This window comes from Perna viridis, chromosome 14 (genome assembly GCF_037379345.1).
Source record: "Perna viridis isolate PV_CMFRI_1.1 ecotype Kerala chromosome 14, ASM3737934v1, whole genome shotgun sequence".
NCBI classification, from domain to species: domain Eukaryota; kingdom Metazoa; phylum Mollusca; class Bivalvia; order Mytilida; family Mytilidae; genus Perna; species Perna viridis.
The window spans coordinates 15,861,886-15,887,780 of record NC_142458.1 but is presented as its reverse complement, the minus strand read 5'-3'; the positions used below and the strand labels follow the sequence as shown (position 1 = coordinate 15,887,780).

General features: G+C 32.2%; 1 protein-coding gene across 14 annotated transcripts in view; it reads right to left on the bottom strand.

Annotated features, from left to right (window-relative positions):
- LOC148598375 (solute carrier organic anion transporter family member 4A1-like) overlaps positions 1–25,895 on the bottom strand; it is a 102,892-nt gene that overhangs the window by 61,143 nt on the left and 15,854 nt on the right. For 6 of the 14 annotated variants that reach the window (XM_088560161.1, XM_088560160.1, XM_088560157.1 and 3 more), the window contains exon 2: positions 15,465–15,526. Coding sequence is in view for 3 of the 14 variants with exons in the window: in XM_088560153.1 (XP_088416279.1) it covers positions 15,465–15,526; positions 15,892–15,916 (87 nt within the window). In the remaining 11 variants the exon portion in view is untranslated. Of the gene's footprint in view, positions 1–15,464; positions 15,546–15,638; positions 15,753–15,891; positions 15,932–25,895 lie in introns of those variants that run through there. The other 8 variants (XR_015918340.1, XM_088560153.1, XM_088560163.1 and 5 more) reach the window with 7 other exon arrangements.

The following is a 25,895-nucleotide window of genomic DNA, read 5'->3' as shown; positions in this document are numbered from 1 at the left end:
CATGAGGCAGTGTCAATGGGAGAGAATCTCCCATATGAGGCAGTGTCAATGGGGGAGAATCTCCCACATGAGGCAGTGTCAATGGGGGAGAATCTCCAATATGAGGCAGTGTCAATGGGGGAGAATCTCCCATATGAACTGTTACAAATGCTTATAAGAATGAAATAGTGGTATGATACTACCAAGTGATGCATGGTGTCATAAACCATCATATAAAATTTCAATAAAATCCAAAAGGTAATCTCAGAGGAGAAATATGTTGCCATATAGTTTCTGTAAGAGATGAAAGTTTGCAAATTTGTATATACCACAAACATAATGTTGCAAACTCAGTCACAAAAACTGAAACTACCTTTTGTGGGATTCCAATTTTCTTGGTTATCAAATTCTCCACAAACCAACAATAATTTAACTAACCATACCTGTTATCCCTTCCACATTAGGGGAAGAACCCTTCCACATTAGGGGGGAGATTCCCAAAAATCAACAAAAAATTCAGAATCTCCCATATAAAAATGTAAGATTTCAGGGAGGTTGAAATTACTCTTATTTTCTGTTGAAAAATACTAAATAATTTAACTATGATATAAAAAATTCGCTTTTACTTAAAAATCGGCCACAATGTTTTGTACTACACCTATATTACTGTATAGTGGGTGCTAATATTGTTGCATTTTGCGGTCTGTCAAAAAATACAAAAATAAATTTGGCAAAATAGTTACCCTGAGCTTGAATATTTAGTACACCACTTAGTATTTAATCAAAATTAAAATGAGCAAAATATTTTGTATTCTTTTTTGCCTCAAACTACCGCCAAAATAATCTCCATACAAAACCTTTTCAATTTACAATACAAGGCATCATAATGCTTGGAAACAAAATATTAAACCACACATCTGCTCTGATAGCAAGTGACATTTTGGAGCCTTTTTCTAATAGAAAAGATATACTGCAATTATAGAACAAGAAAAAAAAAACCAGATGCAGACTGGATGCCAACATGTGTTGTAATAAGTCAGATTTATCTATCAGTGTGTAAACTCTCTATATACTTTGGTTATATTCTATCTTGCACTTTCTCTTGATTACTAAGATAGTACTCAACAAGTACTGTAAACATATTAAGTTTCCCGTTTGCTAATTATCACAGATTCTGTCAATGGAACATATTAGCAGGTATCATTTTTTTTCAAATTCATAAATTGAGTAGTGCTTTATAGTGTTAAAAATCAATTTTGTAAATCAAGTATTATGGTTTTCTGACCACTGAGAAAATAGTTGAAATTAGAATACAAAGAAAATTAATGCGTTTACAGTATTAGTCACAAATTAAACTTTGTCTTAATGCAAATATAAAGAATTTTGATGGACAGAATTGCATTGCACCTTAGTGTCCAATATGTCTGGACCAGCAATATATGATAAGGTTTCTCAACAACGGAGATTTTTAAAGTAACAGTCTTTGTAAAAATAATTCATATTCTGTAATATGTGATACACCCCAAAAAAGTCCACACATTTGTAATTTTGTTATTCAGTTGTTTATGATGGAATGTACAATTATTCATTCCAATCTGTCTGTTCTTAGAAGATAATTCACATAAAAAATGCAACAGTTTATATTGAATATCGGTGAAATTTACTGATTTATCTCCCTTAATTTGAATTATACAAAACAGTCTTTATAAGGTATATCTCCTAAGAACAAGATCTATATAAAAAAAAAATATGTGGCTTTCCGACCATGTATTATATTTTGCATTATTCTTATCTGGAGTACTACTTAAAAACACTACAAAGTATTTAGAAAAACATGGAAAAAAGAATAACAGGAATACCTATGGTACAGAAAAATGTAACTGAAAGGATGGGACAGGAATCCAAGAATGAAGGATTTGTACAAAGATTTGACAGCTTCAATTCTAGGAAGGATTTGGGATACGATGGGACAGGAATCCCAGAAAAGAATGTAGACAAAGATTTGACAGCTTCAATTCTAGGAAGGATTTGGGATAGGATGGGACAGGAATCCCGGAAAAAAATGTGGACAAATGTTTGACAGCTTCAATTCTAGAAAGGATTTGGAATAGGATGGGACAGGAATCCCAGAAAAGAATGTGGACAAAGATTTGACAGCTTCAATTCTAGGAAGGATTTGGGATAGGATGGGACAGGAATCCCAGAAAAGAATGTGGACAAAGATTTGACAGCTTCAATTCTAGGAAGGATTTGGGATAGGATGGGACAGGAATCCCAGAAAAGAATGTGGACAAAGATTTGACAGCTTCAATTCTAGGAAGGATTTGGGATAGGATGGGACAGGAATCCCGGAAAAGAATGTGGACAAATGTTTGACAGCTTCAATTCTAGAAAGGATTTGGAATAGGATGGGACAGGAATCCCAGAAAAGAATGTGGACAAAGATTTGAAGCTTCAATTCTAGGAAGGATTTGGGATAGGATGGGACAGGAATCCCAGAAAAGAATGTGGACAAAGATTTGACAGCTTCAATTCTAGGAAGGATTTGGGATAGGATGGGACAGGAATCCCGGAAAAGAATGTGGACAAATGTTTGACAGCTTCAATTCTAGAAAGGATTTGGAATAGGATGGGACAGGAATCCCAGAAAAGAATGTGGACAAAGATTTGACAGCTTCAATTCTAGGAAGGATTTGGGATAGGATGGGACAGGAATCCCGGAAAAGAATGTGGACAAATGTTTGACAGCTTCAATTCTAGAAATGATTTGGAATAGGAAGGCACAAGAATCCCGGAAAAGGATTTCGACAACAGTTTGGCAGCTTCAATTCTAGGAAGGATTTGGGATAGGATGGGACAGGAATCCCGAAAAAGAATGTGGACAAAGATTTGACAGCTTAAATTCTAGGAAGGATTTGGGATAGGATGGGACAGGAATCCCGGAAATGAATGTGGACAAATGTTTGACAGCTTCAATTCTCGAAAGGATTTGGAATAGGAGGGCACAGGAATCCTGGAAAAGGATTTGGACAACAGTTTGGCAGCTTCAATTCTAGGAAGGATTTGGGATAGGATGGGACAGGAATCCCAGAAAAGAATGTGGACAAAGATTTGACAGCTTCAATTCTAGGAAGATTTTGGGATAGGATGGGACAGGAATCCCAGAAATGAATTTGGACAACGGTTTGACACTTTCAATTCTAGAAAGGATTTGAAAATATGAGTTTCAGTAGAAATACTAGCAAACATTCTATAAGAATACAGTTGTAAGATATCACTTGCAATTGAAGGAGATTAAGTTTTGAGATTTTACTATTATGAAACATGACTATTTATCATTGTATTCACTTGCTAGTGAAAAAGAGATAACAGTAAAAATTCTGATGAGTATAGAATATGTTTTCTGATTCAGATAAAGCACATTAACTTACTATCAACTCAATGCTGCTACTGTAACTTCCAAAATAATAGCAATACTATCATAATTTATATCATACTTTCAAATAAAATGCAATATTGTAAATTCCTACAGAAACATAACTGCTTCTATACTGATGAACATTTCAAGATGCAAGGCTCTAGGTTTTATCATTGTGATTAAATCTCTATCACAAAACTAATAGTGAGAACTAGAAATAATTTGATGTTTATGAGCTCAAGAGACATGTGAATGCCAAACCTGAAATCTCACAAAGAAAATATCCCCTGCTTCAAATGGAGTTAAATGTAAAACCCTTAAGTTCAATTATCTCCCTTTATTTTTGGACTCGTCTTATAATATATATCATTAAATTCTTTCATACACATCTACATATGATGTCTAACCTTCCAATATCTCTTGAGTGGTTTAGGAAGACAGCTGTTCCTGTGTCTATATGATTTTAACATGTATAACACTTAAGTTGGATTATCTCCCTTTGGAATCCTCCTTTAATACCGAAAGATGTATCTATTCATGCACATCCCATCTACATGTGATGCACAAACTTAATCCTGATAAAATTTCATATAAATCCTTTTAAAGCAATTCCTAAATCACTAGAGGAGTTTAGGAGTTGCTCTAACAAAAAAGTTGACATGAAAATGGACAGACGGACGGACGGCACAGACAGACAGATAGACGGGAGGACGGCTAGACAGACAGATGGACAGATAAGGTGCCCCTAATTCCTAAATACCCAGCCAAACTCAATTGGTGAGGGATATCAAAAAATCAAATTTTACAAATACATACAAGCCTTAATTTTAACTTTTCAAGATGAAACACTAAAAATTCAAATATGACATTAAAGATGCCTGACATGCATTCTCTTAATAAAACTATCTACATTTTGCCTGAGTTCAAATGACTCATTAGTAACGAGAATACACATTTCTTTAACTTCCCACTTTAACTTTAGTAAAACCGTCAGATTTGAAACATTTGTGACTTTATTTAATAGCAAAGTTACAAATATTTACATTTTAAGTAGCTATGTTGAAGGCCTATAATTCGACTTTAACCCTTAATTTATACTTTCCCAACCTTACAATGGGTGGTCTTTACCTTTTAAACTTTCAGATTAGCACTGAAGAGAACATCTCAACAATTCAAAACCCTGCTATTAGCTCATGGAGAACATCAGTTAAGTCATCACTTTTGAGCATAAAAGTCATCATACTAATAATAACATTCCTTCAACTTAGAGATGTGATTTTGGACAGCTCATTTGATTAGGCTAAGACAACAATACATATGTTTTTCATAATCCAGTATCGCCTGAATATAGCTGAAATATTGCTGCTCCGATGTTAAACCCCAACAAACAAACATAATCCAGTGTTTTTCTGTCATCACAATGAAAAGTTAAAAGGTTATTTCTTATCATTAATTATTCCTTTAGCAGGTAGATATCTTACATTTGTGAAAATATTTGATTCATCTGGAATGCTGGCATCAGTTTTGGAGAAGTTCATTGTCATTTTCTGTTTGAAACTATAACTTTTCCAAACTCATATAACACTACTTTCAAAATCAGTTGAGTACTACGGCAATGTAATTCTTTTAATTTGTCAAAACCGTCCTAATTTTAATTGTAAAAGAGGCTGTGAGGATCTTGAGGGATAAGGCTTAAAGATTAGACAATTTATGGGGTTTAAGGAGGGGGTGGTATATGTGATAGAAAAATTTTAAAAATATGTAATATTTCTTCACCTGCCACAATAACTTTACCTGTACATGTTGTAGATAGCAAAACGTGCCACATATGATAATCATATGTCGTTTGATTCATAGAATAATATGTGGTGCTAAATTCATATGATAATCATATGTCACTCGATTCATATGATGATCATATAATAAATAACATGACATTCACATGATAATCATAAGATTCTCATATGTCTTGATAACATATGATAATTATACATTTGAGAAAACATGATTACCATGTGATAAAATCATGTGATAGTCATATAACAATCATACATAAACTGACACATGTGTTCATCATATCATTCTTGAATTATATGTTTATCAAATGTTGTATTTCATATGATTCTCATGTGTGGCATTTTTCAGTGTTTAGCGTTTGATATTATTATCCCATGATTGCCATACTCATTTACAGGAAGATATATTTCACAATAAATATAGAATGTAAGAATAATATGCCTGACACAAAGGGATAAATCAACATGGAATAACAATTAGCTCATTACATCACCTGTGCAGAACATGCACACAATGTAATGGGGTAATAATTTAACCATCATTTAAATATGGATGCACTTTGGGGATGGTTTGGTTACCTTAATATACAATTCCTGATGAGAGGCAGGCAGTAGGGACAGAAAAAAGATTTAAAGTTCAAGGGGCACACAATTCTTTAGCAATTATTGATCAACAGGCCTACATCATGAAGAATCTAGTTTACATGTTGTGCATTTCAGACCCTTGGCAGGTCAAGGTTAAGGCTACATAAAATATTCAATGAAACTTCAGAAGAACAGAAATTGTTAATAAAGGATATACAGCATGCCAATGAGCAATATTTTATGGGGTACCAGTTTTGTTTGTTTTTGTTTGTTAGTGAATCACCATTTTTGTATTTGAAACAAAATGTAAAAAATTAAAATAATTGCATTGAAAATGTTAAAATAATCTAAAACAAACAAATGAAAAACAATAAAAGATTTCATAAAGTTATCATAAACAGTCAATGAAAAAAATTGTTTAACCCTATCCCCTCAACATAATCATTGAATGCAGTGTAACAATACTTAACTACAGGCATCCCAAAGGTGTAATATCCAAATCTGGATTGGTACAGAGAGAATGACCCCTGGTCAGGGGGTTCTGGGTCAGTTGTTAAATATCTTATTTTGAAAAATTTTTGGCAAGTATTTTAGGTACAGCGTGCTGTATCAACGAAAATTATTGGTATGGCACAAGTCATACCTCCTGTGCCAGGCACATAGCCTAAATACCCTGTTCATCGGCTTAAACTGTGGCAATTTTCATTCTTACATGTAATTGAAAACAGACTACATGCAGAATAGAAATGGCTATACTTAAATTTTAATGCACCTGGAAGGGGTTTCATAGAACATTGAAAATGGGCAGGATCAGAGTTAATATCCAGTTTTAGATCTCTCATTAAATTCCCAACTGATGAGATATCTTTAAATAAAGATTTATATTAGTTTTTGAGGTGCATAAAATCATACTGAGTGAAACATAATTGGGATATTTTAGTACTTTTCAGACTTCTTGCACTTTATACTTTAATTGTGATTTAAAGAATGACGTAATATTGAAATAATCTAAATTAATTGATATAAATGATTTATCTAAACGCTAACTCATAATTTAAAACTTTGGATGTATAAATTAAATGTAGGCATTCTATTGATGAAATGGACAGTGGTTTTAAATATATGAAGCTTTTAGCAACTAATAAAAAGATATTTGAAACGTGAAAGTCATAGTTCACAGTCTTGTACCATATTTTGCATAGGCTTCTATAGTGAACCTTCAATTTGCAGAATTAAAATAAACAGCTGTGCTAAGAGCGCAAGATACGCCGCCCATAAGAATAGCTGATGGTATAAATTTTAGAAAACAATAACCTGATTTCTGATTACCAAAACATTAGTCTGTATATATAGTGAGCAAAGTTTTTTCTTCAGTTATTCAAAAAGTATAAATGATCTTACAACTGTTTGACATGATGAAAGTATACAATAGCATTTAAAAGTGATTCCTTGTTTTTGAACTAGATAAAACTATAATAAACTACAGAATTGAAAACTGGACAAATAATTCATTATGTAATAATATCATTATGAGGTAAAACCTACAGTTAATAGTACAATTCCTTCTACTTCTACTGTAAGGAAGTCCATATTGCCATGTGGTCTGAATAATAAGTTTCTAGGGTACCACTCTGATAATTGTCAGTATTCATGAAAATCAAATCTATTGTAGAATTGAAGTCGTATGTTGGTCCCAATATAATACAGCTTTTCAAAACTGTAAGTAAGCAGCAATCTTATGTCGTGGTAATTACATCAGATTTGACAACAATATAGACTTTTAAGTGAATAAAGTTCCGTAACTCTGGACCAACAAATAAATAATTTTTCAAAATCTAAAGGAAGCGTTCTTCCGTGAATATTAATATTGAGCTAAAATTTCATTTGAATCCGTAAAAGTGAATTTGAGTTATTGCACAACGTATGGATGGACAGCCAGACCAATGGACGGACGGACAATGGAATAACATTATACAAACATAATCTAGCATGTCTATAAAACTGTATGCAAAATTTCAAGAATAGTATCAGTACAGCTGAGTTATTACATCAGATTTGACAATAATATAAATTTTTAGGTGAATAAAGTTCTGTAACTCTGGAATGACAAATAAAAAATTCTTCAAAATCAAAAGGGAGCTTTCTTCCGTTAATATCAATATTGTGCTAAAATTTCATTTGAATCCGTAAAAGCGAATTTGAGTTATCGTGCGACGTGTCGTCGGACGGAAGGACAATGGTATACCATAATATGTCCCGTCTATATAAAAGGGCGTATAAAAACGATCCTAAAGAAAACAAGCAGTCTTACACATTCCCATTGCTATAAATAAGAGCATGCCACCAAAAAAGTTAAAGCACGGGGCAACAATTTAATAATTTTACTGTCAATTAAATTTGCATGCACCTGGTAAATGTATTGGTTGTTTGTAGACTATTGGTGCATCATGTCTTAGATCACTGATAGAATTCTAAATTTGTGTCAGAGATCTAAAGAAAAATTGTTTATCTTTAAGTGCAGATCACCCTCGATGTTGGATTTTCTAAATCTTTTACCCTATATCTGTACAGTTGAGAAGTTCTACTTAATTCTATTTTGATAACAGTTTGAAAAGTATGTTTGGGTTAAGCTTAAAATTCCTAGAACAATAGTGAAACACAAATCTTAAAGGATGCAGTGTGCATTTAAATGTGAAAGTCCAATGTACTTTCATAGAAAAGTGGTAAATTTTTTAGAGTTTCTAAATTTAAAAAAATGAGAAATCTTTAAAAATATTTAACATACATTGTATGCCTTTCCATCAACCACAAAAAAAGAGAAAAAAAAACAGGATATATCCTCCCAGTTTCTATGTGCATGTTATTTTCATTATTTCATGTTTTTTTGTTGTGTGTTCATGTCTATTTTCTCTATGAACTCGTTATTCCTGGATTCTGTTCTCTTTAACTACCATTCAAATCTTGGTTAGCTTGACTTCCATTGGCAAAAAATAACCTGTTGACTATGTTGCAATAACTTTTATAAGTTGACCTTTTTCAGCATTTTGATACAAATAAAAAATGGAAACATAAATTTTGTGTCATATTACTGTAAAGTGGGTAGTTTTTGCAGTGTACAATATTGGCATACTGTAAATAAATGAATTGATTTTCCCGAGTGCTAATATTGTTGATAATGTTGAGTGTACATATTTGCGAGTATCATTTTTTGGGGTTTTACAAAAAGATAAGTGTTATATTGCCTTTAAATAAATTTTACTGTTACTACTTTCACATTTTTATTAAAGTTAACCATGAAAATAGTGAAAATTAGTACACCGCGAAAATGAATACTTTAACAGTATTTTAAGAAGTCTGTATAAAAATGCCCAAATGAATTACATGAAATATTTACACTGAGCTTAAGTACTTGGTGCACCTGCCAAAATTAAAAACAGCAAACATTTAGAATACTATTTTGCCTTTAAACTGCCAAACTTTACAACTGCCAAAATTACTAACAATATGGTAAATGCTTAAATACACCTACAGCACAAAACTTTCCAGGTTCTGTACTCCATGCATGCTATTGGTATGTACTGTTTCCCATTTGATTATTGTGGTAAGTCAGAAAACAGTTACATTGTTGTCTGGAAGTATAGTGGGCATTAGCAATTCATCAATAATCCATCACCAAGCCAGACAATGATCCAAAAACTTCACTGATGGAAGTTTTATAGCCAATGTCTAAAGTTTTGGCATGAAGAACCATTTTGATCACTTAGTTGAGTGATCTTATCTGATTTTAATGAGGTAATCTCTACAAACAACTGACTAAATATTAACTGGATACTCAGGTGATAAGATACGTTTTTGACAGCCGGCTCGTGGCCGATATCAATCTTCATAAGGTTTCCTGGCCAACATCAATCTTTATCAAGTTTTTGAGGGTAGTGGCAATGAATGTATAAAGATCTCAAAGATCTTCAAAACTTACAAGTTTAGTACTACATGTTTGAATTTAACTACAGTGTTTAGAAGGTATGTATATAAACTTTAACTTTCAATGTTCAATGGTTAATGGTATATGAGGAATTGTAAGGGGTATATGGTACTGTTAACTTTTTGTGGTTGTTAGTTTTTCCAGTTTCTATCAAATCAATATATATGTGAGTATCAGTGCAAATACATGTATAGTGAAAACTACATTACACTCCAACACCATAGTAAATGAGGCATTCTCTGATTTGGTCATTTTATCTACTTGGACGACTAGATATTTGGGATATCACAGTATGGAAAATGTGATATTAACTCGTGATATGACAGTTTTGTTGTTGCGATTGGTGGTTGTGTGATTGGGTTACATTTTCTATAAAACCTTAATGTTCAAAAGCCATATTGTCACGTTTCTAAAGTTGTTCTCCCAACACCACTGGTGATGTCATAAATGGACAATCACTAGAATTTACGGCATGACAGATACCTTATGTGTAACGGCTAAAATATTCCAAAAGAATCATTGAGAAAAAGGTTCTTAACTCGTGAAAGTAGAATATTACAAAATATCAACAATCCTCCTTTAATTTCGACATCAAAACAAATTTGTGGAGGCTTATTTGTTATAATATCAACATGAAATAACTTGAGTTGATACTTTGCCATATTCAACTTTCAGTCATTATGGAACTTATAATTATTCAGGTATTATAAAGACTAGAAATACTACCAACAAGCTCTCAAAGGCATATTCCCTACTTAACTTGAACTTAAAACTGAAATAAAAGTCCCAATGTTGGATTATCTCCCCTTACAACCATCAAATAATAATTACAAATCTATGTACAATGTTCAAATAATATATAAAGCTTTATCAAAGTCCATTAAAGGATTTTAAAGAGGAGTTCCAGTTAAAAGACATGATCATGAAAAACATTTACCCTTGGAGGTACCCAATATAAACTTTCTCCTTTTATGCACAACTACATATGAGGCCTAACCTCCTTATAAAGTTTCATTTAAATTCATTGACCTGTTACGGAAGAGTTGTACATACAACCTTTAAAAGTTTGATATTTTTTTCCTTTGCAGGCAACCTGAACATACTTTATCTCCCTTTTTGCAAATGTGTATATGAGGCCTAATCTCCCTATAAAGTTTCCTCAAAATCCATTTAAGGGATTTGAGGATAGGAGGTATTGCACTTTAAAGTGATACAAATGGTTTAAGCCTTACTTAAATGTAGACACCTCATTTATAACAGCTCATACAAAATGTAAACATGTCCTTAATTTCCTGTACAGGGTATTCTGCTATAAAGAATTATTAAGCTAACATTTCATGCACTGTCTTACTAGGTACAGCAGCAACCAAAATCAGCAACAACCACAATTGCTTACAATGAATGTCCTATTTACATAAAGACACATACCAAGTCCATTGTGAGTCCAGATAAATATGAAGAATTTCATACAAACAAATACAAGAATTGCATACAAACAGACGGACAGACAGATTTCAATATAACCACACACTCACTGACAGCAAACAAGCCACTAGACACTTCCTAAAAAGTCCTGCAATTACAAAAATATTCACTTACCAGCAAACTAAAGAGACTAAATCATCAATAAGGCAGGGATGAAAACCATTCATGCTATAGACAAATAGTACATCCTGACAGTTATAAAATGCCTTCAGAAATGATGCAAAAACCACAGAGATTAAAGCAAGCATAAAATATATGATAACAACATTCAAAATTAGCCTTATCACCTTACAGAGCTATCTTAATCTAAAGCCCATACATCTACTCAGTATAATAAAACAGATAGTAACAACAGCACTGAGACAAAATGTCTTCACAATCATAGTTAAAATCAACTCTGAAAATTTCTTCATGGCTTTTTGTACCCTTAAAATTGAATAATCTGATTTTTTACTTAAATGTGGTTTGACTTCAAACTGACAAAGGAGAAAGATAGCAACAAACTCTGATGAATCCAATCCTTAAATACAGATAGCACCCATAGTTTTTTTCTCTGTTATTTCAATTTCATGCATAGGTGAAGCATGTCATCAAATAAAATTTCTTGTTTTTGTAAAATTTGCAGCAAGATTGATTGGAAGAAGCATAGGATAGTGAAATGAATGTGTTAGCTGCTACAAACTTGATTAAAATTAGATATTGTCAAACTTTCATAATTTTCATGATTTTTTCATCACATGCATATCAGGTTATCTGTTTAAATGCTTCTTTTTGTCAAATTTATTTAAAACAGTCATGACGGTATGAAATTGACTAACATTTTTGAAGCCAGAAGTACTTACAGCTTCATTAAATTATCAAGATTAGTAAATATGGAAGCAGTTACAGTATTCTAGGATTCCTATTTCCCGTTCTCCGGAGCAAGTGAAATTTGGGTCAGGGAAAGTTAAGTACTTAGTTACACTTTCCCATGGCAAGTTGAAAACTTCATATTATGCTGTAAGGATTTGTTTTGTTAGGAAAGCAGTCATTGACTGTGGGAAAGTTGATTTTATATGGATTTTTCCCGAGGAAACCTCAATGTCTGAAAAATCCTAGAACAATGATTTAATAAATCAAAGAGGTTTCAAAAGATATATGCATATACAGGATATCAGTTCTGTGTTCCTTGTCCCTGTGTGACCAGGGACAGTAACCTATCTCTGATTTGACGTTTATTCAAACTGTAAACTAATGGATTCATGTTTCATGGATACTAATTTTTTTAAATCATAACAAACAAAACCCTAGTTGAACATTTTTCTTCATAATGTGCAAGTTACCAGTTTTGTTCTATGCACATCTCTAATCACACTTATACATGTACCAATACAAAAATTCATTAAATCTGTAAAAAAAATCTTAGGAAATTATACTTTTCTAAAGCAACCATGTACACCCAAATGAAAAGACCAACAGACTATGTAAAGTGCACATAAAAATGAACATTATTTTCATTCTTTCACCAAACCTGCATCTGTGTTTACTATAATCTGATGGATGCAGTTGGAAAACACTGTTATTGGGTCAAGTTTCTATAGTTTTTGATAAAACTTTGTTATGAAGGCCAAAACTAACAATCTTTTCATTGAGAAATGATCATCTGTTTTATGAATTACAATGTATTACATACTTCTTGCCTGTACGTAATTGTTTTAGCATAAATGTTACAAAAAATTTGTCAACAAAAAGCATTTTTCTTTGTTTGATAGTATCAATTTTTTTTAAGTGGGTCAAATGTAAACCATGATTGTAAAAACAGACTCAATACATAATACCAAAATTAAAAAAAAAAATTACAAAATATGAAAAGTTGAATTATCTTCCCTTGCAAGCATCAACTAATAAAACTTTTCTGACCATCTACATGTGATATTTTCCTTCATAAAAAGTTTCATCATGATCTGTTGAATGAATAAAAAGGAATTGCAGTTTAAAGTAGGCCTAGGTCTCAAGTTGAGAATATCCTCAAATCTTCAATTTCAAGTGATCTGATTGGTCAAAACATGAGCTGAGGAAGGCTTTGAGGAAAATCTCAATTTGAGATTTTTTCATGAAACAGGGCACTGATGGATTCCAGTTTAACCATGAAACAGGACAGGGGGTATGGGGTTAGCAAAGAACAAAGTCTGGTATTCTTCAAGGAATTGTATGATATGTTGTGCTAAGAATACTCCCAATCAACCATTTCAGTCAAAGCTAAAAAAGGGAGACACAGTACAAGTTTGATTCCACCAAAAGCTGAGAAATCTGTTACAAACATTTCCATTGTGCAGTACCTTAAAAAACTATGAATTCGATTGGTAAACAGGTAGATGTTTGCATGGTTTGGTTAGATGAGTAACCAAACTGAAAAGGAAAGATACGATACAAGTCATCATGAGAAATACCAAATATTTAAGCACTCCCCCAAGTAGAAGCTGAGAAATCTGTTACAAAAAAGTGTAACAGACAGACAGACGGACAGACAAGGTGATTGGAATGTAATAATAAAGAAATCAAGGGCAACAAAAAAACCTTGAAATGAAGTACCAATAATTTCATCATGCAGTGGCAGAAACAGCTTCTTACACATTCAAATGACTACTAAAATTAAGTGCCCAGCATTTCATTCCCATGCCATGTAAATCTAATATTATCTTTGACCTTGATCTATGACCTTGTAATCAAGTAGAGTCTTTTTTCTCAAAGAACTAAATCAATTTGTTTGATAAAATCCATTGGAAATGTTGATTTTTATGTTCAAAAGTGTGTTACAGACAGAGAGACAGACAGAATCTTTACTAACTAGCCCTTTCAAACCATGCAAATTATCTAAGAAAATAGAAGAAAGAAATTTATTGGAAAAACATTGAAAAGTAACTAATGTGAGACTCAAAAATAGCAACAAGTTTTTTTTTCAAGTCCATCAAGCATAAAACCTTATCAAGAACTGTCTGCTTTGGTTTGCTACCTTTTTGACATGGAAAGGAATGTCAGTCACAAAAACCTGTTGAGCATACAAAAAGATATTAAGTAGTATTCCAGCTAAGGATCATGCAAAATGTGATTCATGGGTAAAGAGCCTACATATTTTTATTTTTGATATTTTGTTTGAAATGTTGTAATAAACAGAAATTAACATGTAGTTTTTCATACAACCCGTGCTCTTAGGAGATAAAAATTATATAGAATGCACTGTAGATTTCAAAATTAAGGGAGATAACTCTGTAAATGGTGCTTAAATACAATAGAATCTACTGTATTTTCAATGTGGATTATCTCCTAAGAGCAGGCAGATTTGAATGAATAATTACACATTTCATAGTTTAGACCCATAAAACAACTTAATTACAAAAATAAAAATATGTAGCCTTTTTTGGGGTGTATCACATTTTTCAGATTTTGCATGATTCTTACAAAGACAGTTACTTAAAAGCACAGATGAGACATGTAACATGAGGTAAATTACTGAGATAAAAAGAAAAAAAAATCATTATCATTCAACACCTACAATTAAACATATCCTTTTAAGAGGAAAAGAAAATAAAGGGGGGAGGGGGAGGCTGGTTGGATGGTTTCTGATACCTTTTTAAAGTTCAAAGGAATCAGTTATAGTGTCACTTTTTACAACTAAAATCACAATATTTAACTAGATCTTTTTAAGGGACAATCCAGAAATTTATAGAACAGGGTTCTAATCCAGAAATGATCAAAAGAGTAGAGGGATTCCAGAATATAATTAGCGCATTTTTGTCAAATTTTTACATAAAATAAAAAGATTTTCAAACACCATCAAAAACAGACTTGTAACAAGTCTCTCTGTATTAATATTCCAAAAGATGTACTGCGAAAGCACTTTGTTTAATGGGTACCAATTTTAATAGTTAAAGGAAAAAAAGAGTAGTTCGTAGATTCTTGAATTCATTGATTGAAAACTCTATCATACAAATGAATAGAAAATTTTCTTTTCGTTGGGAACCAAATTTTCGTGGTTTACCAAACCCACCAAGATCACGAAAGTTGGTATCCCACTAACAGCAATACTCTCACAGTATATTACTACATCGAACACACAGTATCCTGATTACAATACCATGGATCTGCCACTTCTTTCATATTTTTCACTCGTGTATACCAAAACCATTATATATTCTGTTCTTCCCATACAATAAATTTATTATAAATCCCTAAAACTTACCTTGTCCTTCTTCAAGGCCCAAACTACACCTCTATATTCCAGACTATAGCAAGTACTCGATCCTGCAATTGATAAAACACACTATTTACAGGCATGATCATGTACTGTCAAACCTAGTATTAAGAATTTAGCTCCAACGTTGTTTGCTTTCAGTTCACATTAACAATAACTCACCATCCATCAACAGAAACAAAATGTTCAACAATTATCTTTAAAATCATGGACTCCGTGGACTTTGAAATATTTACAAAGTTAAATACCCTGTTAGGTCTTTTTGTCCTTCATGGTATTTGTAACTGAATACCGTGGTGTACTACGTCAGTTGTGGTATTTAATTCTTTGTGTCTAATTACCTTGGACTAATTAATATGATCACGTAATAAATTACCAGGCCAATATTATAACCATCCACCTATACCATTATTACCTAGACACTGCGATAAAATGGTCATTAACAGAAAATAACCCTGTCCAACCCTGTGTTGATTACCAAACATTTCATGAATATTGTCTAGAAATAATTTAGTAGTCTGACAAAAAAGTAAATGAAAATGCAGATTATGTATTAGAAAATGCATGGTAAATTGATATCTCTCTGTACATATGACACACATGTGATCAGTTTTGATACTTAAGTACAAGGAGATTAAATTTCTGATGGTTTTTAGCTGAAATATTTATCAACAACATCAAGTTAATAAATAAACCTAAAGGGTTTATCCATTTAACTTGTCATTAAATTATTTTTTTCTTGTTAAGAAATATTATCCAACCATCAAATATTGTTTTAACATAAGGCAAAAATGGTTTTGGAAACAGTGGAAACTGCTATAACCTGTTCATCTAAACAGTGGAAACTGCTACAACCTGTTCATCTGAACAGTGGAAACTGCCACAACCTGTTCATATAAACAAAGAAACTGCTACAACCTGTTCATCTAAACAGTGGAAACTGCCACAACCTGTTCATCTAAACAAAGAAACTGCTACAACCTGTTCATCTAAACGGTGGAAACTGCTACAACCTGTTCTTCTAAACAGTGGAAACTGCTACCACCTGTTCATCTAAACAAAGAAACTATCTAAATTTGTATCAAACTCATGATCAATAAAACAAACTGAAATATCCAAAATCTCTAGAAATTATATATACATAACATAAATAATATTGAAGAGAATAAAAAGCTCTGCTGAGGGCAGTATGACATGACCACAGTGATCGAATCCTGAACAGTTGGGGCAAGTGTGGACACAACATTAGTTTTTGACACACTTAAGCTTAAGGACTTACAATTTATCATGGATGCTTCAAATGTTTTGGACACTATTAATTGCACAAAATTTTAAATTAAATTGAAAATGTAAAATCAGACCAAAAAAGGGGACTTTTATTAGGAATCCAATGAAAAAACAAAAATAAAAAAGTTGATTTTTTTCAGGTGTGGCCCCTTTGACCCCTTATAATTCAAAAACAATAAGTGATATCTGAAATCTAATTAAAAAACACAGGCAGGGATTTATATGAGGAATCCAATAATAATAAAATTTTGAAATTGGACCAGAAATAATATAAGTTGAATTTTTTGGGACTTCTCCAACTTTCACCTGCTATAATTTGAAAACACATAAAATCTGCTGATACATAATAAAGCACCTATTTTTATCCTTTTTGGCCCCTTTTTCTTAAATGGCAGGGGCAACTTAAGTCCAAACTAAAAACCTGATCTTCCTTTAGTGGTAAGAAAAATCATATAAAAAATTCAGAAGAATTAGACAATCACAACTAAAGTTATCGCATAGAAGCGAAGTGTCCCCAGATCTCAACAAGATTACAATAACTCCCCTACATGTACCTTTCCACAACATGACAATATCTCTCCTACATGTACCTCACCTGAACTTGTTTTTAACTAATAGTACTTTGATTTGAAACAAAACTTAGAAGAAATCTCAGCTTTTCTTTAGGTCTGGTAAATAAATAGAGTATTACAATCTCTTCACAACAATGTACAGATTATCCAACAGATTTCAAAGCCATTTCTATATGTACCCTCCATAAAAGTTGCCTACATGTGCCCCTCCACCAAAGTCTCCTACATGTACCTCTTCACCAGACCACATCCCTTATATATCATTGTTAGCTTTAAGTTATGTGTTTAGGGTCATGCAAACTAGCAAAAGGAAAGAGACAATGTTAATTAAATGCTGACATCCACTCCCTTTTTGAAACTTTAAGTTTAGGATTACCTGGGGTGTGTTTGAAATTGAAACTATATGAGCCATAGTCTTCAAAACTTCAGCCTTGAAATCATGCAAAGAGAATACAATACCACTATGCATGAAACTTACATGATTACAATCCACAATTCATCTCTTTATAACAAGATTTAAAAGATATTTAATAGTCACACCCAATAAAACATTTTAGAAACCTTACACCTTTTTTCATACTTTAAATGGCTATACATTTCATGAATTAGGGTAAAAGGCAAAAATAACAGAATTTGAATAAAAGGAACCTGTACGTTGAATGTAAAGTGCCAAATTTTGACACTATGATGTGTGAACAATTGTACATTTATCTATTAGTATATAGTATATAGTTACCATAATAATTCTTTAGAGGTGTTTGAACTGTAAGGTGGGAACAGAGTTCATTTAAAATACTCTGAAAGGTCCTTACTTATAATATTTATCTAAGTCCATATAAGTGCTTTAAATTTACTTAATTGTTGTGAATTGCAAAATTTTAGCAAATGAACACAAAAGAAAAAGAAAGGATAAAAATTCAATGTGCATTAATTATTAAAGATTTTAAAAATACTGTTCATTTATAAATCAGGCAATTTCTATATGGTTGGCACATGGAAAATTTTATCTCACAGAATTTTTTTGTTCTATTGTAATGTCTCTATCATGTGTATGTCAAACAGTACAAACATTTTTTTTCAATTGACAATGGATGGCTCAGAAAATGATTTTTAAGTTCGGTAAGAAAGCAACCAAATTTTGCATAAAAAGAAAGAGTTATCTCCCTTCTTCAATGAATTTTAATGCCTTCTATGTAATTTATTTCCCTTGAATCGTTGCAGTGAATCAAAAACCAACATTCAACTTTGGGAAAAGATGCTTTTGTGACATGAAATCGACGAATTTTTTTTAAAAACAAAATTTGTTATGTGCCACCCACTGCCTGGTTTTTGCTTGGACGCCCTATAAGCAGTTTCTATGCAGGATTTGCTAAATGTTGCAATTTTAATTAAAAAAAAAGTTTGCTTAGGAAGAACAAAAAGATCAAAATCATAAAGCAATTTCAATTCTATCTGAACTTACAGTTTTGTGATCGGAAGCCAAAATTAAAAGCACTTCATTACTGAAGTTTTAAAAGTTTTAAGCAGGACTATTCATGATATCACCAGATAAAAAAAATATCGGAATTTTGCAAATGACCAAATAGGATGACAATAGGAGAAAAGTATTTCAGAGGTGTTGTACAGCCTTTTTTAATTAGGTTTCAAGCTCCTGTGCATAGGTAAATTTCATATTTTTCAGAAGCAGTCCCTACTGAGTTGCAGCTTGACATCACGTGACACACAATGAGGCTTAACTATGGCAACACAACCTATGGAGCTCTAAACCTCACATTTCATTAGACAACAGTCATGGGAACTATGGATTTCAATGCTCCATTGGCAGCATCTTCGTTAGGAATAAAGTTTCTGGGATCAATCTACTTTGGCACAGTTAAAGAACAGTTGAAAAAAATATTATCATTGTAAATACTGTAAACTGTGAAATTTCACTGTAGTCTTATTTTTATTATTTTCATGGAAATATCTGTAATGCAAAAACAAACTGTCCTGAATATTTTTTTCAAAGACCATTATGCTTTAATTTGATGAAAGAAAGCCAATTCAAAACTGTGCGAAAGTAGACTGATCCCAGAAACCTTGAAAAAAAGACAGCGTGAAAATTTCATGGTTTACAGTAGTTTACTTCTTGAACCAAATAAACAATTTATTGAAATACACAACATAGCACCATCTAAAAAAAATCTAAAACAGCAAGCTGATTTGGCAACAATAGACTGATAAGGCAAGAAAATGCATCTGCTATTGTTTTTAAAGAAACAACTTCAGTGGGAGATCCAGTGGGAGAATGCAGGGGGTTGGCACCCCTCCTTTTTATTGGAAAATTTGTCATTTTTATGTGTAAAATTGACAAAAAATAGCAAAAAATGTCGAAGCACCTCTCCCTCTATTTTGGAGGAACCCAGCTGGCACACCTCATTTACAAAATGTCCAGATCCTCCCCTGTACTTGTTTTTAACTAACAGTACTGAGATTTGAAGCCTAACTTAGAAGGAACCTCAGCCTTCATTTAGGTCTAGGAATAAATGAGTATGGTGTAGAAATGGAGTGTTACAATTCTTTCACAACAATGTACTGATTATCTATCTAAATGGTGGTGTTTAATATAAAAATGTGTAACATCTCTGTTAAGACAAGATTTTTCACATCATTGTCAAAATATATGTAGTTGTTTGTATAAATAATCATCTATGTAATTAACCCTGAAATTATCACTAGGGATTTACAGTTAAATGAGGGATCAATATGCAAATTTATGCAAATTTATGAATAATAAATAATACTAACCGTCACATAATTTACAATTATGATTATCATATTTTTGAGTAAGTTGAAGCTTAGTGAGATAATTCTAGCAGGATTATGTAATCTTGTTCTGATTTTCCTCATTTATACAACGATAAAAGTCTGCCAAATTTAAATTCAAAATATCACAACAAATTGTCAAAAAGTTCAAAAATAAAAAGGAAAACTAAAAATCAATGACACGTTTTGAAAAAAGTGAAATTTCACATCTATGAAAACTCAAAAGTTCTTTACCAAAAGCCTTTTCGTAAAGAAATGTTTTATGCTCTATCCTAAGTTTCTTTAATTCAACAAACAGACAAACAGACTAACAAGAAGTTAGAAAGCTAGGGGCAAAATGGCAATTGTGAAACCTCCCTAGGGTCATTCAAAGTTCTTTTATGAAATTGTAATTTAAAAAAAAAAACGCTTAATTATAAATACATGTATATGTATGAATAAAAAAAATAATAAATTATAAAAATTAGAAGTGACAAAAATTAGATTAAATTTCTGGACTGTGACCACAGGGGCTTGCTCCAACCCTTTAAATGTTTATATACTAGTAGGGCTGCATATTTGATAGTGGTAGCAAGCCCCTGTACTGCAACTGATTTCGCACTACATTATAGATATTCACAGCATTATGATTATACAGAGCAATGGAAAGAAAAAAATCATTTCTTTCTAACTAGATCAGTAGTAACATGACATAATTCCTTGATTGAGTTTTTACCCTGCTTCTCAGTAAACATGTTCAAACAAAACTATTGCATAATCAGTTAGTGTTGAAATAGGGGCATAACATCAACTCAGAATTTCTCAGAGCATCTTAAATTGGCTTAGAGTCATCACTCCGAGAGTCATCCCTCCGAGTATAAGGACATGATGGTGATGAAAAGAAAACAGTGTTTTAGTTGTACTTCTTGGTAGTAACATAATTTTATTTGTAAAAACTTTTCATATGTTTTAACTGAGTTTTTAACCTGCTATTCTATAAACAGTCAATTGTAAACTTGAAAAAAAAAATATTGCATAATCTCTGCGTGCTGAAACTAAACGATTTTTTTGCCTGACAAAACATGTTTGATCAGAGATATTGCAATCTTATCTGTTTTTATTTAGTATATGCAATTCACATGTTGTCTTCTTGTTTTGATAATAAAATCATTAATCAAACTCATTCAAAAAGTCAGGTTATGCACCTGTGTAAGATTGTGGAAGTAAAAGTAAAAATGGTGTTTATGAGTTGGCTGAAGTTTACAAGTTGGCTAGAGTTTATCGAGTTGGCTGGAGTTTACAAGTTGGCTGGAGTTAACAATTTGGCTGGATTTAATGAGTTGGCTGAAGTTAATAAGTTGGCATGTGGGTTGAATGGGAAAGGAACTAAGAGTTGTCTTGAGAGTAAAAAATTAGAAATTGAATACTACACCATAATTCCAGTATATCAAGTACTTTGAAAAAGAAATAAAGTAAAAACTTTGAATAGAAGATTGGCATCAGTTAGTAAATTTATGGGACGAGGAAACTTACTGATGCTTATGGTAAACTTGAAGAAATTTTTTTTTTTTTTTTCAAATATTGCCATTGTCCTTATACACAGGGGTACTCACCTTTGCAATTAGTGGTTTCCAAACTTTTTGAGAGTATTCAATAATGTGTTATTTTAAAAATTCATGTATGCTAAATGCTTTAAATGCATATTTGCAGGTATTTACTTTTGCAAATAATTACCTTTCGTGAAAATCATAAAATATATACAACACGAAAATTTATACTAAGAGGGTTTTTTAACATCCTTGACTACTCTTATATGTACAAGTCTCACAAAGACAGGACAGGTTACTATAGAACCATAAAATACTGAAAATTTACAACACATGACTGAATACTTGTCCCAATAAGAGAAGAAAATTTGATGACTTTGAAAAGCATAAAAATACTAAAAATCTACACTACTTAGATTTTGTCATAATTATGGTCATGCTGAGTTTACCCTATCTTTTAACATGTCCATCCTACCCCTTTTTTCCGTTAATCTTACCTGACAAAATTATAGATTATCCTTAAACTTCAAATTGCGAGAACAAACTAGAAGAACAAGCTTATAATCTAAGTAACTGATGCATTCTTATACAAATTACCATGGTCAGCTGGATTAATTGACATAACAGCTGGTCATTAATATATTGCTGAAATTAACATATCACATTGGAGTCAAAACAAGGTTGGCACTTATATGGTGGATCCTGGGATTGATAGAAGGAGGCAAAAATATTAGCGTTCAATATAATTAATAAATGTCTTTCTGAATAATATTAATGGTCAGTTTAAAAAAATTAAAACAGTCCTAAAAAATGTTCATTTTCAGAGGGCGATTGCAAAGGCACCAAGGGTCCCAAAGGTTTTGTTACATCTTAATCTGGCTTCAAAATATAAACATGCATTTACATCCCATGTTGTTTCTGAAAGACATCTTTAACAGAAAAAAAAACACTGAATACTATGAATAGTTGAAGAAATACAAAAGATTCATCAGGGACAAGTGTATGAATCTGTTTCTTAGATACAGAAACTCACAGGTAATCTACAGCACATTTGGTCAGAGAGAAAATCAGTAATATTTTCCACGATGACCTTACAAAAGAATAAACAGCTTACCACAATGTCGATATTTTTCAAAATATTGTGAATAAAAATGACATACCATAAAACTGGAAGTTTTAGCCACTGTTTTTTTTTTTTGTATGCTTCTTGTGGTAAGTCTGTACTCAGCAGCTATGTAAAAATAATTTGTACACAAATATTTAATCTAGGAAGATTGTCATAATTTTATAATTTATCTTTTTATCATCGTTGGGAATTTTTCAGACCCTTCTATAAGTTTACATTATCTTTCCTGTATCAATTTGATCCGATGGAGCAGTGTAGCGAATAGAGTCGTCACATTCTGAGACGTTGTATAATATTGACTTGTTGTGACATGCATCATTAATTTGATCCTCTATCCTACATATTAAGATCTAAATGAACTGACCTGTACTACCATACATCGTGTACTAAGTTACAGCCCTAGATTAATCCTACGAGGAGGAATTACCCGGCCAGCGAAAGCTATATTTTTATATAGCCTAGCTGGGCGAGTGGTCTAGGGCGCTGGATTTAGTGCAGGTGGTGTTGCCATAGATGTCACAGCGGTACGAGTTCGAGTCCCGCGGAGGGAATGACAAAAAATCTGCTTCGCAAATTTGACAGTTCTAACATTGTTGGGAATTTTTCAGACACTTCTATATACATGTATATAATCATCTAAATAATAGTCAACAATCACACTTATTGTTTTACTATTTAATTCGATTCTTTTTTCTATAGTAAAATTCATAATACAAAACAAGCTTACTTAAAGGCTTGCATTTTGAAGTTAAAATTTTAAAAATTTGTATAAGAACAGGAAACCTAAATTTGGAAATAATCTCCTTCTGCAATCTGAGTGGATCACCAAAGATGATATTTAATCAGAGCTTTACAAACCGAGTATAAACAGGTGGTCAGTTTTGATTGTTTTATCAAGAAACCTGTGGCTTCTCTAGATTCATATCTTGAATCAAAACATACAGACAGAGAATCTGACATCTAACACAGAACTTTAAAATTTACAAATCAAATACCAAGGTCATTTGAAATTAAGCTTCTAAAACACCAAAAAATGGTAGGGCAGTTGATAACACTTGTGATCAACCAAAAAAAAGTTTTTTTCAATCTTCAATTTCAGCTGACTGATATTAATTCTCTCTTATTGATGATGATCTTGGTCAGAAACATATTACAATGTGCTATGTATATATTTATAAGCAGGTTATACCTAAAGGTTCTTCATTAAAATGGAGTATCTGACCCTGACAATGTTCTGTACATAAATAGGAATAGAGTTAAATAATGCTTTGGCAATTGCAGGCACTTAGTTTTGCACAGGTTTTTATTGCATAGGTATAATTAGTCTAGTTCTTCAATACAGGTAGCTGCATGGTGTCTGAAAGATGTACTAATACCAAATCAAAAGATATTCTGTCCTGTAGAAGCTTTAAGATCTGAGCAATGTCAAGAAAAATTTGTATGGACATGCAAAAAAAATGAATTGTCCTAGGAGTATACAACACATACCAGGTACTTAAAATTTTCAAAAAGACAAGAGATCAGTACTTACCCAGACACAGAAACAAAACAAGACATCACCAAGATCAAGATATACTTATCAACACATTATAGACATAATTTAAACACATGGTCAGTTTTATTATGTTCATCATGGCATTTTATGCTTTTCTTTAGATGTAATCTGGAAGTTGGAGCCTGTTATTATTTATAAGAGGGGAAGGCAATAATTCAGTGTCAATGTGCTGGGTAAGGGTTATACTAATTTATATATGACAATTCAAGAGTCATAACTCTTGTTGTGTACAAAATCTCTATAATCATACTACCTTGATGACTTTTCAATATTTTAGGAGGTGGGATTTTTGTCAAGGGCAACAACTCTTGATTTAACAACATATAACAACTCATGAGAAGCACTTTGTCTTAACTGTACCCTATCTAGAAAACATCTATTTCCAGTGTTTTTCATTTATACAAGCTGTAAAAAAATAATTAAAAATTGACAACGGCATTAACTCAAGGGAACCAAGGTTATAGCGGTAATCAAAACAATGTAATCCAGGGACAAAGACCAGACATGGAAAACAGACATACACAACAAAGAACATAAAGTAACTAAAATCATACGTACAAAGTAACAAAAGTAAATGAGCAACTCGGACTCCACTAAAGAGAACTCCAAAACAATGCTGGGATGGATCAAGACGCTTTAACTAGGAAGAGTGCCCCAGAGTTCCTCAGAAAGAGGAGGTGCTAGGACATTATTTGCCAATTTTTGTCAATTATACACATGTAAATAATTTTTCCAATAAAAAGGAAGGGTGGAAACCCCCTGCACCCCCTTTTGGATCAGCCACTGCAATCTTCCAGCTACAATGAGAAGTCTTATGATGACTCTAAAACTTATTCTGCTCTAACATTGTTTATCATTTTTAGTTCCACTTGTTTTAAATGTCTTATCCATACATATTGACATCTTTAGGAAGTCAAGGGCCATTACTCTTGTTTTTCTAGATATTATTACCTTACTTTTATCCAATCCATTACCTTCATCCAAGTCAAAACAAACATACTGACATCTCAAAGTTGACAGAAACCATTATCTCAACAAGACAAGGGCCATAACTCTTGATCCTCTTCATTTATCAGAAAAAAAATTCTTCAGAGAAGACAGAGCTAATTATTTGTTTTCTGGCTCACAAGGTTACAATTGTTATTGAAGAGAACATTTATGGACACTGTGACAAATTAATATAAATGTACCCCATTAATAACAAATTATAGTAGGAAGTATTGTCCACTGCTTAAATATCATTGATGATATAAATGGCCTAAAGAAAATCCTTTTATACAAGGGTATTAAATTTCATGGTTAGCCAATTCCAAAGTGGTCTAAATAAGTATGTATATTTCATGGCCTATTAGCTTTTTTCAGTTTTTGAATAAAGTCGTAACTTACAAGTCTAACCCCCACACTACCCCCTAATTCCTCCCACCTAAAATAGTAAAATTAATCAGAAACATAACAGAATACAGTATTCAATTAGGAAAAAAGCATGGCCTTTATGACCCCATCTCCAAATTGTTGTGTCTATACAGTAAATGATCTAAGGGGGGTGCA